The sequence below is a fragment of the Dendrobium catenatum genome, unplaced genomic scaffold, assembly GCF_001605985.2.
Source record: "Dendrobium catenatum unplaced genomic scaffold, ASM160598v2 fragScaff_scaffold_621, whole genome shotgun sequence".
Classification (NCBI taxonomy): Eukaryota; Viridiplantae; Streptophyta; class Magnoliopsida; order Asparagales; family Orchidaceae; genus Dendrobium; species Dendrobium catenatum.
This window is the reverse complement of record NW_021319083.1, coordinates 23,277,424-23,292,457: the sequence shown is the minus strand read 5'-3', so window position 1 is coordinate 23,292,457 and position 15,034 is coordinate 23,277,424. Positions and strand designations below refer to the sequence as shown.

Genomic DNA, 15,034 nt, shown 5'->3' with positions numbered 1-15,034 from the left:
CATCATGACTACCTCAACATGGTTCAGATCCCATTAAATGCTACATGATATATATATGGAAGATTTAACAAATGGATATTGGATCAGGTACATGTAATAATTGCTAGTTATAAATAGTGATATACATGAATTAAATGATATAAAGAAAATCTGCTCAAAACTTTACCTCAAAGTCAAGCATACAATCGGATATCCTTAAATGAAATTTGTGACAGTAGCAGCAAATGATATTCGATTAAGATGAAGTAAGAGAATCCATATTTCTAATTTCTTGTTAAGAGATTTAATGTCAAGAAGGAAGAAAGGAAGTCCAGTTCGTATGTAGACAGAGCCGATTGGCTTGAGAGCTCTCCTAGCAAATACTATAGAATAACGGATGAAGGGCTTTACGGGAAACAAATAGGAATGCTAGGTCGTGAGGAAATGTGATAGGCTGCAGACCTCATGAGTGACTATAGTAGAGTGGAGAAAACTTATCTAAGAAGAGTCAAGTTGTTATGTGCAAATAAGAGAAGACAAGAGGAAGATGAAGAAATACCTGTACGTGAGAGGAATTCGCGTGTGAGGTATGGTCGGAGTTAGGAACCAACAGCTGCTCAGGATCGAACTGGTTCCGTTTTGGGCTGCTTCGAATAATGGAGAAGGGGAAGACGGAGGAGAGATTTTCGCCTCCTCCTGTCTTATGCGAACACCAGAGAGATGAAGAGGGGCTTCGGCCCGGCTGGGGTTTGCGAACTGAAGGAAGAAGAGGGGAAGACACTTGCGGCTTCCTGGTGTTGTGCGAACCCGAGGGAGAAGGAGGGAGAGCGAGAGCTTCGGGTCCTGTCCGTCGCACAAGAAAGGAGAGGGAGTTCTGGAGAAAGGAAGGGGGTCCGATCCTCTTGCTCTCTGGAGAGGCGAGTAGAGAAGAACGCCTCTTAGGAGGAATCGGGAGAGAGATCCCCATAGAGAAGAGAAGGTCGCCAGTCCGAGAGAGCTGGAAGTCTGTCCCCTTGGCCGAGAGGGAGTTATGTCCGGGAGAGTTGCAAGCCTCGGGATTACTCCGCAGTTCTGCCTTCTCGATCCCGCCCCTATACACTAAATCGAGTTCTGTCGTCCTGCCTCCCACTAATCAACGCCTGTATTACTTCTAAAACCAGAGGATCTCGCGACTGAGGCACTGCGCCACGACAGGTTTCGGGCTTTTAAGAAATCGGGACCATTGGATCAAATTCCTCGTTTAAGGAAGAAATTCAAATGCCGAGAAAAGTCAAATTAATTTAATTGGGATTTGAACAGACTGATTCGGGCTAGATTTGAGTCCAAATCAAATTTGATTTGACTCATATTGGGTTAATTTGGTTCGATCTGGGTCGGCTCGAGCTCGCCTTGACTAAACCAAAATTAATTCAATAAAGTAAAACAAACTCAAATCAACGCGGATCCGAGTTGAATCGAGCCCGACAAGGCCCGCTAAACTCGATCAAATGCGCTCGATGCGAAATCAAAATAAAAACGAGGTCAACAAACACAACCCCAACAGGTGCGGTGAACAATAAGTGAATTGCACATGTTGACTTTGACTTCCTTATCTTTAAGAAGTTATGTCCCAACAACCACGAACGAGATTCACCAGGAAGATGCAATTCTACGATTAAATAAAAGGACTCGCTAGGAAGATGCAATCCTATGATCAGATAGAAAGACTCGCTAGGAAAATGCAATCCTATGATCAACTAAGGAGATTCAAGAAACATACGATCACACAACAATCATGCAATAAGTGTCCCACCATGTTATGATCACACAATCCCACAATGCTCATGTAAACATATAATAATGGGATGATTATTCATTCGTACAACCTTTATCAAATCACTCAATAGTCATATATTTACATAATATCGTATAATCAAGCAATTATCAAGCATTCGTATCATAATCACTTAATCACATAGTAATAATTAAATCATATCATACTCATGCTATCACATAATAACCACGCAACCATGCGATATATATACTATGAACATCCAATCATACCAAACTACATAATAATAAGCAAATGATCGTGTAATGGTCATTAACAATCATATAACTATGCAATGGTCATACACTTACACAATCAACCAATTTTTATCATGATCACACAATAATACAACTATCAATCATGCAATTGTGATGGGATTACTCAATAACACATGGTTAAGTCATAACCACATACTCAATAACACATGGTTAAGTCATAAACACAACCATATAATGCTCACATTATCACATAATAATTATTTAGTTACATAGTGATTATCAAACCACACGATAAGCAAACAATCATGAAATAATCACATATCAATTGTGTAATCATACAGTGATTTACATAATCATGCAATAGTCACTTGTGGGCTCCCCGCCGCGCGATTTCTTTTTTTTTTTTATCTTAGCGAGGGGGTTTTAACAAACTAAGTTCCGGGGTAAATTTTGGAAGGCAGATGTGTTTGTAGATAAGACACTACCCAGAGATTTCGCCCTCATTTTGCGAGGACTTTATGATCTGAGTTCTGGTTTCCTATAGGCGCAAGCCCCTATAGTTAATTACCCCTCCCGATCACAAGAGAGAACTTTCGATTAAGGCTAGTCATCGATCAGATACGTAGTTAATACGTGCATCTTGTATATAGTAGCAGCATGGGTTTGGGTTTGGAAATAGTTGAAGAATTTGGGAATTTAGAAAGTTTGGATGTTTGAAAGTTTGATATTTAAAATAGAAATTTCACCATCGTTCACTTAAAGCGGATGGTGGGAGAATGGATGATGGACCCGATCAAGATCCCATGGTTCCGTTGTCCCGGGCCATCGTGGTCCCTGGTCTACTTAGTCAGAGGAGGTAGTCAACCCAACCTGACAGAAGGGAATCCTTGTCGCAACCATGGGTTGCTTCGTCCAAGGGGACCTTGTAGACCTGGGTTGGATGTTTGCCTAAGGGGACAAATTTGAATCCACCTTAGCTTACAGAGGGCTTTGTGCCCTATCGATTATATCATATTGATTCATATCTCAAGGATTTGATGCCAATAAGGAGCGTATTGGCTCTGGTCATAACCGGTATATCGTGGTGCCATTTGTCGGCAAAACCACTAGGTTCAGAGGGCCCCGGGTCGTCGTAACCGTTTATCCTGCGGTGCCATTTGGCGGCAGACTGCCTGTTAGAGGACGCGTACCACGTCCTTACTGGCAGAGATTATTTGAGAATGAATCCTAGTGATATTTTCGACTAGGCACTTGGCTCTTTGTGAGCTAGAGTTTATTTGAATTTGTCCACCCAGGAGACCTGTTGCGGAGGGTGGATGGATTTTGCAAAGCGGTTGGATGGATAGATTTCAATTTTAAATATTTGGAAATTTGGGATTGACTTTAGAAATTTTAGATTTTTGAACTTTTGGGAGGCATTTGGGAATGCCTAAAATTAAACCCTCCGGTTGAGATCTTCAATCAATGCGGCCATCATCGGGGTATTTGGGGTCATTTTCTTTTGTTGATTGGACCTTGTCAACTCGAGTAAGTTGTTGCTCGAGGATCGGGTTTCATAGGCTTCATGCCTTTGATTTAGTGAATTCTTTTGATTGTAGGCCTTGAAGGCCTAATATGAATGTAATTGAAAACAAATACATTGATCCCCACAATCATCTATTTATTGAAGGTTTCGAACCCTGTCGACTTCTATTGATCCGCTATAAGGATCGGGTTCGAACCTGAATCCACTTATCAACCGCCAGCATCCCTAGGCGTCAGTGTGTACCAATAACACGCTTGCCGGGGCCCATGCGATGATTTTTTATATTGATTTAGACGTACCCATTGTGTACTATGTGTATACAAACTATAGTGCATGTACAGGGCACTTTGAAATAACTTGTAGTTGTGCAAATAACTATCATTTGGATGCACACAACTTTTCATTTAAGAGCTTATACACGCCTTATGTCCGGCTAGCACGAGTATTCATACATGGGTTGCCTTTGTACCCGGTGTACTTAGTTTTGATCACCGCTGTCGTAGGTGACTATCTGTACTCGTGTCCACAGTGATTTCGTTATACCATACACTGTTGTTATCCAAGTGTCATTTGCATTTGTAAGGGATCCGTACTTGTGCCCACAGTGATTCATCGTACTTGCAACACACTGTTGTTTATCCACAAGTATTCATATGCATTTGTAGGGGATCGTTGTATCCACTACGAGCTTTTAGAAAGTGTTTGCAGGAGACCCATTGCTTCTGCATCATATCCACCCTTTCACCAATCTCGGGTGGTTTGATTGTACTTGTTTGTAGGGGCGGATCCTTCCATTATTGGTCTCCCATATTGCCTTCTCAATCAACAGGCATTATAGGGATTGTCGTAGGAGTTCGTTGCATTCATCTTTCGTGTGCATCGAGATTTCATCTCCTACTTGCAACTTGTTGTTAGCTTGGACGACTGTGCACTTGGATCTTGATTTGTTCATTCATCCAAAGCCCAGTTCTATGTATTCCATTGAACCCAAGTTTAGGTTCAACTCATGCTTGAGTCTTGTGTGTTGTTCTTGAAATTTCAAGTTCTTTATTGCTCATGTCAAATTTGAATCCAACTTGAGTTCAATTTGAGTTCCTACTCTCCCTCACATCTTGTTCCAGTTTGTGAGTTCAAGAGTGAGCTTGAGTGATCTTATTCAATTCATGTTAGGGTTCATTTGAGTTTGAGTTCTGTGTTCGGGTCCCCTGATGTTGCACAGTTCGAGCTCCAAGAACAAGTTCAGTGCTTGTTCAAAGTCTTCTGGATCTTTTGAGTTCAATTGTATGTCGTATTGACTTGATTTTTGATTTCAATTTGATTTTATCTCATTTGGTTTTGATATTTAGAAATCACTTAGAATTTTAGTCCACAAGTCCACTGTTCTTTGTATAGGTCTTCTGCTCATTTTAATTCAATTTATATACATTTTTGTTCAAGTACAGGTCTTCTGCATTGTTGCCCAAGAAAGTCTTCAAATTGTTCAAGTCTTTGTACATTTCAGTGAAATTTCGCAGACGCCCGGCATATCCCCCGTTTGGAAAATTGGGGAGCTGGGCCCTTCCACACGCTATTTAGAGCGTGGTATGGTAGGTGTCCGTAGACACTGCGGCCGTACAAATTTTCAATCCACCACGCTACAAGAGCCGTAGTTAATGGGCCTTCAGCAGTATCCGTACCAGGAACAGCAGGACCCCACCACGCTACAAGAGCGTGTATAAGGCTCTCCCACCTCGTCGTATGCGTCGCACCGGGCTCCCTCCTACCGTGCTACAAGAGCGCGTATAGGTGGTTCTCCGGTCCGCTGCAAACGTCGAGAATGGGATTTGGACCATCATACCTTTGCGTTAGCAGTCGTCGGCAGTGTCCGGTGTCGAGGTCGAGGCCGAGGACCGTCCCCACCACGCTACAAGAGCGTGTATAGGGCTTACCCGCCTCGTCGTATGCTTCGCACCGGGCTTTCCTTCCTACCGTTCTACAGAGCGCGTAGTGGTTCCCCGGTCCGTGCAACATCGAGGACGGGTTTAGTTAGAAATTTATACCTTTAAGGTTGGCGATGGAAGCTCGTGGACCGAGACAAGAGGCACGGTCGGCTCGTGGATCGAGGCAAGGGAGGGCTTTCTTTTTCTTCTTCTTTCTTCCTTTTTTTTATTAATTATAACTAATATTAATTAATTATAATTAATTAATAAATTATTTTAATTAATTATTACATAATTAATTATAATTAATTAAGATAATTAATTAAATTTATTAAATTAATTAACGTTAGTTAGTTAATTTAATTTATAATTAATTATAACTTGTTAGTTATAATTAATTTATAATTAATTATACTAATTAGCATTAATTAATTTTAATAACTTCTAATTAATTATTAATAATTAAACAAATAATTAATTTCATAATTATAAGTAATATAATTAATTTATAATTATTATAATTATTTAATTAATTATAATAACTTAATTAGAATTAATTAAAATTAATCATAATATTTATAATTAATTAAAAATAATAATTATAATTAATTAAAATTAATTAAGATAAATTATAATTAAATAAATTTAATATATATAAAAATTTTTATAAATTTTTTTTTAAACCCCTCTGTTAGGTGGGTTTACGGGATTTGGCCGGAAAGCGCACGGAAGGAAGAAAGTTTCCTTCACACCGAGCGGGCTCCCATTGTTGTTCCGATCAAAGTGTTGTAACTTCCGATCCTACGGTAAGGGAATGTCGCCGGAGGGAGCAGAGAAGCGGACGAAAGGATGAAAGTTACCTTCACAATCCGGCGAGCTCCCATTTGTGCTTCCGATCCAAATGTTGTAACTTCCCTCACTGCCCGCGAGCTCCCGTCTTGCTTCCGATCGAAATGTTGTGGCTCCCGATCCTTCACAGCCAACAAAGCTCCTGTCGTTGCTTCCAATCAAAATGTTTGGCTTCTGATCCGATAGGTAGGGAGAACCGTCGCTGGAGCAATGTCGATCAACAGAGGAGTCGGAGATGGAACGCACGCAAGGGAGAAAGTTGCCTTCGAAGTCGCGAGCTCCTGTTCTTGCTTCCGATCCTAATGTCGTAACTTCCGATCCAGCAGGAATTGTCGCCGAAGGAGCAAAGTCGACCAACGACTAAAGAGTCGGAGGAGAAGCGTAAGCGAGCGTTCGGGAGAGGAGGAAGAAGCGCGAACGAGAGCCCTTTGTGCTCATTTTAACAACGCAGCAGAGTCGTGGGAGATGGGATGTCGATCGTGCGAGCGACGTGCGTAGGTCGTGGGATGGCAGCGAGGTACGCACGATTTTTTTTCTTTTGTCTTCGGTACAACAGACGGGTCAACATCACTCAATCATATGCTCACATAATTATACAATAACCATCAAATCATGCAATGATCATACAATCATACAACAATCATTCATTCATATAATGCTCACCCAATCATGCAAACATGGTGGGACAAAAGAGAGAAAGAAACATAACATTCGCCTGACCAAATCAAAACAACGAATAAAGGAGACTCAATGCTCACTTGACTAAACCAGAAGAGTGAGAGAGAGCTAAGAAAAGAAACTCAACTATCTATCTACTCACACTGAAACAGCAGAATAGAAGGGATAGGGGTTCTATGCTCATATGAGCAAAATCGAAGTAGTGACATAAAGAACTAAAGTAGACTCAATGATCACCTAGAGCACATGTCTAAGGTGATGCGAGGAGAAAGGAATTCGACCGTCACTTGAAAGTCATAGCATATAGCAAAGAGTAACAATCAAAGGGAAGTAATTAGGAAGAACAACCAAATATAAGGAAATCATCCATCTGTCTGACCACATCGCAACAGCAGAATAGAGAAAGGAAATGGGGCCTCACATCCACCTGACCGGATCGAAATAGTGAATGGAGAAAACTCAAGGCTCGCTTGACCATATTCGAAATAGCGATTAAAGAGCCAAAAGAGACTCAACAACCAGTAGAAAAAGTCAGCATTCACTAGGCAAACTCAACAACCACTACGGAAGTGAACAACCACTCAACAAGTCAATATCCACTCAACTAGAGGTCGAGGGTGAGAAAAGACAAGGTACACTCGACAATCACTCGGCGCATATGCCGATGTGATATGAAGAGGATAAGGAAACACTCATTAATCACCCAATGCATCTGTCGAGGTGATACGAAGAGGACAAGGAAACACTCGACGATCACCCGACGCATCTATTGAGATGATACGAAGAGGACAAGAAAATACTCAACGATCACCCGTCACATTTGTCGAGGTGCTACGAAGAGGAAAAGGAAACACTGAACTATCACCCGGTGCATATGCCGAGGTGATGAGAAAAGGAAAGGAACACTCAATTATCACCCGGCGCATTTGCCAAGGTGATACAAAGAGGAAAAGAACACTCAAATATCACCCGGTGCATATGCCGAGGTGATACGAAGAGGACAGGAACATTCAACTATCACCCGGCGCATATGCCTAGGTGATAAAAAGAGGATAGGAACACTCAATTATCACCCAGCGCATCTGCCGAGGTGATAAGAAGAGGACATGAACACTCAACTATCGCCCAACACATCTGTCGTGGTGATAAGAAGAGGACAGGAAACACTCAACTATTACCCGACTCATATGCCGAGGTGATAAGAAGAGGAAAGAGTGGTGAGGAATGCCTCCCAGGGGCTCTGTCGGGCTCTCTCAACCAGAAAAAGGGAATTCAACATTCGTCTGACCATATTCGCAACGGCGAATGAGAACAGCTCAATACACGTCTGACCATATTCGCAACAGCGAGTAAAGAGCTTCCCAAAGTCTAATGTTCGCCTGACCATATTCGCAATAGCGAGAAAAAAGATAAAAGAACACTCAACAATCACCCGATGCATATGCCGAGGTATTATGAAGATTACAAGGAACACTCGACGACCACTTAGTGCATAAGCACGAAGTGATCAGAAGAGGACAAAGAACACTCAACGACCACCTAGTGCACAAGCACGAGGTGATCAGAAGAGGACAAATGAACACTCAATGACCAACTAGTGCATAAGTACGAGGTGATCAGAAGAGGACGAAGGAAAACTCAATGACCATCTAGTGCATAAGCACGAGGTGATCAGAAGAGGACAAATGACACTCAATGACGACCTAGTGCATAAGCACAATGTGATCAAAAGAGGACAAATGAACACTCCACGGCCACTTTGGGCATAAGCTTGAGGTGACCAGAAGAGGATAAGAAACACTCGACGACCACCTAGTGCATAAGCACGAGTTGATCAGAAGAGGACAAAAGACACTCAATGACCACCCGACTGTGGGTCTAAAGGTGGTACGAAGAGGAAAAAGGAGTGACAAAAGGAACCTCCTGAACATTGGAGTCCATAAGTAACACCAAAGAGAAAACCTCTCCCATGGGTCTGTCCGTGGAGAGGCAACGACATGGAATGAAGGTGAATGCTCTTATGCAAATCAAGAGAAAGCTATCATGATATCAATATGAGGAAGAACATGACAGAATAATCACACATATAAAGATCCAAGGGGATGAACCAAACTAAGAAATGGAATAAGGACTTAAATGGAAGAGTGACTTCAAAAATAATTAAAGAAACATCAACAACTTGAATGGGATAGTGACTCCCAAACAAGTGAACAGAACAACCTCAATGGGATAAAAAAAACTCCCAAGCAGGTGTACAAAACTAATAACTTGAATGGGAGAGTGGCTCCCAAACAAGTGAACAAAACGACGACCTGAATGTGAGAGTGGCTCTTAAGCAAGTGGACAAAACAAATAACTTGAATGGGAGAGTGGCTCTCAAACAAGTAAGCAGACACAACAACCTAAATGGGATAGTCGCTCCCAAGCAGGTGAACAAAACCAACAACTTGAATGAGAGAGTGGCTCATAAGTGAACAAAACAACGACCTGAATGGGAGAATGACTCCCAAGCAGGTAAACAAATTCAACGACTTGAATGGGAAAATGGCTCCCAAACAAGTGAGCAAAAACAACAACCTGAATGGGGTAGTGATTCCCAAACAGGTGAACAAAACCAACAACTTGAATGGGAGAGTGACTCCCAAAGAAGTGAACAAAATAATGACCTGAATGGGAGAATGACTTCCAAGTAGGTGAATAAAATCAACGACTTGAATGAGAAAATGGCTCTCAAACAAGTGAGCAAAAACAACAACCTGAATGGGATAGTAATTTCCAAACGAGTGAACAAAATCAACGACTTGAATGGGAGAGTGGCTCCCTAACAAATGAGCAAAACGACAACTTGAATGGGAGAGTGGTTTCCAAACAAGCAAGCAAAATCATCAACTTGAATGGGAGAGTGGCTCCCAAACAAGTTAACAATAATCATCAACTTGAATGGGAGAGTGGCTCCCAAACAAGTGATTAAAACAACAACTTGAATGGGATAGTGGCTCCCAAACAAATGAGCAAAACCATTAACTTGAATGGGATAGTGGCTCCCAAACAAGAGATGACGGCATAAAGATATCTAGAGAAATAATACACGCCAAATTGTTGTTTCTAAGCAAAACAATAAGAGCTCAAAATAACCAAGATTCCAAGAGAAAATGAGAGTGCAATCAAAGGAATATCATATCAGTCCTTAAGAATTATTTATAATCAAATGTTCGGGTCCAACAATTTTCGTGCATAAATTTTCAAAAGAACAAGATGGACATTTAAACATACTCAATAGTGAAGGAACTAAGAGATGCGAAACACACATCAATTAATTGAGAAAGGTTTGATTCACATAATTTTTCAAAGAGTAGAAATTTTATCAAAGAGTAAGAGTATTATTTCTCGAAATGAAGATCTATCTCTTGATTATTTTGGCCCAATTAAAATAATAAATGGAACCAAATTTGAAAAACTTAGTAAAGAGTGGGTTGACTCCATCTAAACACAAAAAGGTTAGGGATTTGTCAAGCTCCCTACAAGCTAGATTAAGCTCTCTCCCTTAGATAAGTATTTTTTTGAATTAAAATCTAATTCAAAAAGATATAAATTAGATAAAGAAATTGAATCTTCTCTATCTTCTTGCATGAAGAATATTTTTATATCTAATAGAATATCAATGCATAATATGAATCTAAAGTCATCATTTTCAAACTCTAAAAGAATATTTTCTCAGTTATGAAATTATCTTTCAAATATAAGAGAAGAAAACTCACTCTCTTATGTAAGGAAGAATAATTCACAAAACAAACTCACTCTCTTCTGTCCCAACGATATTTTGTCCCTTTTCGAGCTTAAGAGCGACCTGAGTACTTTAGGCCCGTGTGCCAACTGTTTTTTATAATTCTTCCTTTATGATGTATTTTTCTTTTCTTTAGAATCCTTAATCTCTTTATGTTATTATGAGATTAGGGATTATAGTTAGCTGCTCTTTTACTTGTAATTTCTTTTATGCAATGATATGGGCTCTGCCCCTAAATTTCCCAAAATAAAAAAAAAACAATGAATAACCTGATTAAGAAATTTATGAAATAGATTCGTAAGCATGCAAAAGATGCCTATGAGATGGAAAATTGCAAGATAAAGGAGAAAATTTTTATTTCTAAGCCTAATTCCAATTTGTCAAAGATTTTACTTCAAAGAGGTAATCACTCCACACAAGGGATGGAAGGGAGAGGACATACTCCTTTTTCTTATGGATCATCATGAATTTTCTTCTTTAAGTGTTTAGATGAGTCAACCAACGCTTACTTCATATTTTAAATAAAAATGGAGGTAAATTTTCATTAGGATAGATTAGTCACATACCCTTCAAGAAAAGTTCCTTCAAAAGTGTCTTATATTTTAAACTCTAAAACCTTTCTCAAGTTAACTTTTCTTTTTGAAAAGTTTATATATGTCAATTTTATGGACTCTTCCATTGAAAATAATATTTGAATTTCTATTTGTACTGATATGAATCAAAATCTAGTTTAAAGGATCTCAAATAAGAGGAATAATAGAGACTAGAATTTATGCCAAGTATATGAATCATGCCATCAAAAATAGAATGTGGACTTTCATTTGAAATGATGTAAATCAAGATTAAATCTGAAAAAATTTCAACCAGAAATTGATAAATATGAAAATTTTGATTTGAATAAGATTGACTTGAAATAGATTGATCTGGATTTGAATTTAAAGCTTAAAGATAAAGATCTAATAAACTCAAAATATTAATTAAATCTTTATACATTAAAAAGACCTAACTCTCATTAAGGATTAAGAGAAGAGAGGAGTAGAAAATGAGAATTCAAACTAGGAATACCTACAGAAGTGAATAATACAACATCCAAAGATGGAGAGAGAAACCTGTCCCAACGTGGTTGTCAGAAATCTGTGGGTCTCCGAAGCGATTCTGCTCATGGGATTCGAATGCAAAGAGTACGATCGCACTATCTCATAGGACAAAATGGTCGGTAGGCCTTTACCCTCGACACAAGCAGACTGATGGAAGAGCAGATGGAGTTATACATGCGATTAGCCATGGATGATAGTGGCTTTCTCCTATCAACCTCGATTAATAATAATATATATAACCCAAACTTTCACGAGATTTCCCCCATTCGATACATCAGCTCGAATGTGGTTTATTTGATGTGGGGATCAGTTTCCTACGGGAGAAAGCCCCCGTAGTTAATTACGTTCTAGGCCTTGACCTAGAAAAACTCTCGATTAAAGACGATTTATTATTCTTTTCTTAATTTGGTGCTCAGCGAAAGTTTCTAGATTCTATTCTGAAGAAGATAATCTTTTCTCTTTACCCTTAGTGGTGGTTAGACTTTTTAAATGAATAAAGATGTGATTAAGATTTTGAGTTTAAAAGATCAAAAGATTGAATCACTATCCTAGGAAATAAAAAAAATAAAAAAGACAGACTCAACACATAGTTGAATGGAGACATTGAGGGGTGTACAACCTGGGCTTATGCTTGGCTGGAGTGAGCTGCCAGCTAACATCCTAAATATAATCAATCGTTCTATATGTATACAAGATAAAAAGGCTCTATCCTAAGGAATCAAGGATTTATAATTCAAAAGGGTTTCAATTAGGGACTCTATAATATGCAAAAGAATATACCTAGCACTGTATGATGCATGGAATAGATACAAAATATCCCTATGTCTACTGATGTAATGCATGCATGTGAGTAAAGTATATTATGATATAAAGTTTATAAAAATGCGTGCATGACATACATAGTACAGAAAAAATAAATAAACACACCAGATATCCTCCAGACAATGTATCTGCATCACATCATAATAGAAAACCATCTTAGCGGTGCCCACTTCGTGTGGGAAAACAACGATCCCCATGGCACAATAGGTGGCCTACTCTACAGGCCTAAATGACCCTAATGGTCTCTAAGGCTCACAGAAAAAAAGAAAAAAAAAGGGAGGGTATCGTACCCAAAACATAAAATTATCATGAACCATTATTGGGAGGAACCATCGCCAAGTTCTACCATGCAAAGGAATATCTCCTTAAAGAGACTTTATCATCTCCTTTTCCTTTTTCAGGTCTACAAACCTTCCTCCTACTATAGGAATCTCTCCTTAAAGCAAAATATCTAATTCAAGGAAGATTAATGATTTTTTATAATTAAAACTACTTAATAATTTAGTATTTTTGAAAATAATAATAATAATTTATCTATTTTATAACTATTGAGAACTATTTAGAATTTTATTGAACTCTTATATTTATATATTATGGTTAATATATTAAATGTTTCTATGATATCATCAATATTTGAAGATAGAAATTAATAATAAACATATAAATAATAATAATACTAATATAAGAAATCTGAAAAACTCTAACATAAAATAAGAGCTAATGGTCCATAATATTTATAAATAAGATGAAATTATATATTATTTAATTTATTTTTATAAAAAAATTAATACTTATAAAGTAAGTGTAATTGTCCATAATATTTATAAAATGAAGATGAATTATATATAACTTAACTTATATTTATAAATAATTTAAATATTTATAAAATAAGAGCTAATTTCATAATATTCTAAAATAAGATAAACATATATATTATTTAATTTATTTTTTTAAAAAATAATTTAATATTTATACAATAAGAGTTTTGATCCATAATTATACAATATATCAATTTTAATTATTTAAAAAAATTAAAATAAATTCAATAATTTTTAAGACACATTTTTATATAAAATTATGCATAGAATATTCTTTTTTTTTTTTATCTCAATATAAGTGCTGACAACCCAAACACTCTCTCTTACCATCACACAGTCGTCCTGCCTCGAGAACCAATGGAGGAGCCAACAGCAACACAAGGCGGCGGCGGCGGGAGGGCGGCAACGACGTGAGCTGATAATGGTTACGATAGATTCATCGCCACGCCGAGTACCTCTCCCTCCACCTCAAAGCACTTGCGCAAAGTTGAAGACAAGAATGAAGGAGACCTTCTTCCCCGACGACCCTTTTCGCCGCTTCAACGGCAAGCCTCCAGCACCAAATGGTTACTCGGAGCTCAGTTTTCCTCTTCCCCATACTTGATGGGCCCCACATTACAGCTTCTCTTCTCAAGGCTGATCATTTTGTCTCTGGCCATCACAATAGCCAGTCTAGCCTTTCCACAGGCAAGTGAGAGAGTTCGTAATAGCTTATTTTATGTTGTTCAATGTCTATTATCTTGAAAGAGATATTTTCTGTGCGGAATCAACGTGGTTCGAAGTTGAATTGGGGCGCGCATTCATCGGATGCACTGCCCCGGTGACGTGACGCAGCCCTAATTCGCCTCGCGACACGTTCAGATTCTGCACAGAAAAATTCTGTTGTTTGATGGCTGAAGATTTTAATGCAAAACAGGGAATCAGCTACGCTGGTCTTGCCAATCTGCCGCCTATATCGGGCTATGTAAGAGTTCAAGAGTGATTAATTAGTAGCTAATTATCATTTTTTAATTCTAATTAAATTATACAACAATAATAACTTCAAGCCTTTATCTCATTAACATGAGGTCGGCTATATGCATTATTTTTCTCCATTATATTCTATTAAGGAAAAATTATTACATGTGGTGACTGGACGCTCCACGTCACATAATGCACAGTGCATTGGATGACGTGGCGTGGTCCGGATTAGCCTCTGGATGTGTTCGGACACAGCACAAATAATCTCTCATATTAAGAATCAAATTTTCTTTATAAATCTAATAAAAAGATAATTTATAATATTTTAATCACTATTTTTCTTAATGTAGATCAGATCTAATATATTTACTCTCGTAACTAGGTTATCTGAAGAACAGCATTTTATGTGATCAAATCATCCAAGACGGACTCTCTAATCTTATCTATCATTAGAGCTACTACAATCTTTAAATTTAAAATTAGATAATATTAGATGAAGTTATTTTAATCAAAATTTGAGTAATATAAATTAAAAAATGATAACTTAATAATCAATAAATTTTTATATCAACCAA

At 38.2% G+C, this 15,034-nt stretch overlaps 1 protein-coding gene across 1 annotated transcript in view; it reads left to right on the top strand.

Annotated features, from left to right (window-relative positions):
- The first annotated feature begins 13,827 nt into the window (after nt 1-13,827).
- The window catches only part of LOC110112367 (probable sulfate transporter 3.3), a 75,027-nt gene continuing 73,820 nt past the window's right edge, over nt 13,828-15,034 (top strand). Inside the window, 4 exon segments of the mRNA XM_028695270.1 lie at nt 13,828-14,119; nt 14,122-14,186; nt 14,416-14,463; nt 14,660. Coding sequence (XP_028551103.1) covers nt 13,921-14,119; nt 14,122-14,186; nt 14,416-14,463; nt 14,660 — 313 coding nt within the window. The 5' untranslated portion in view covers nt 13,828-13,920.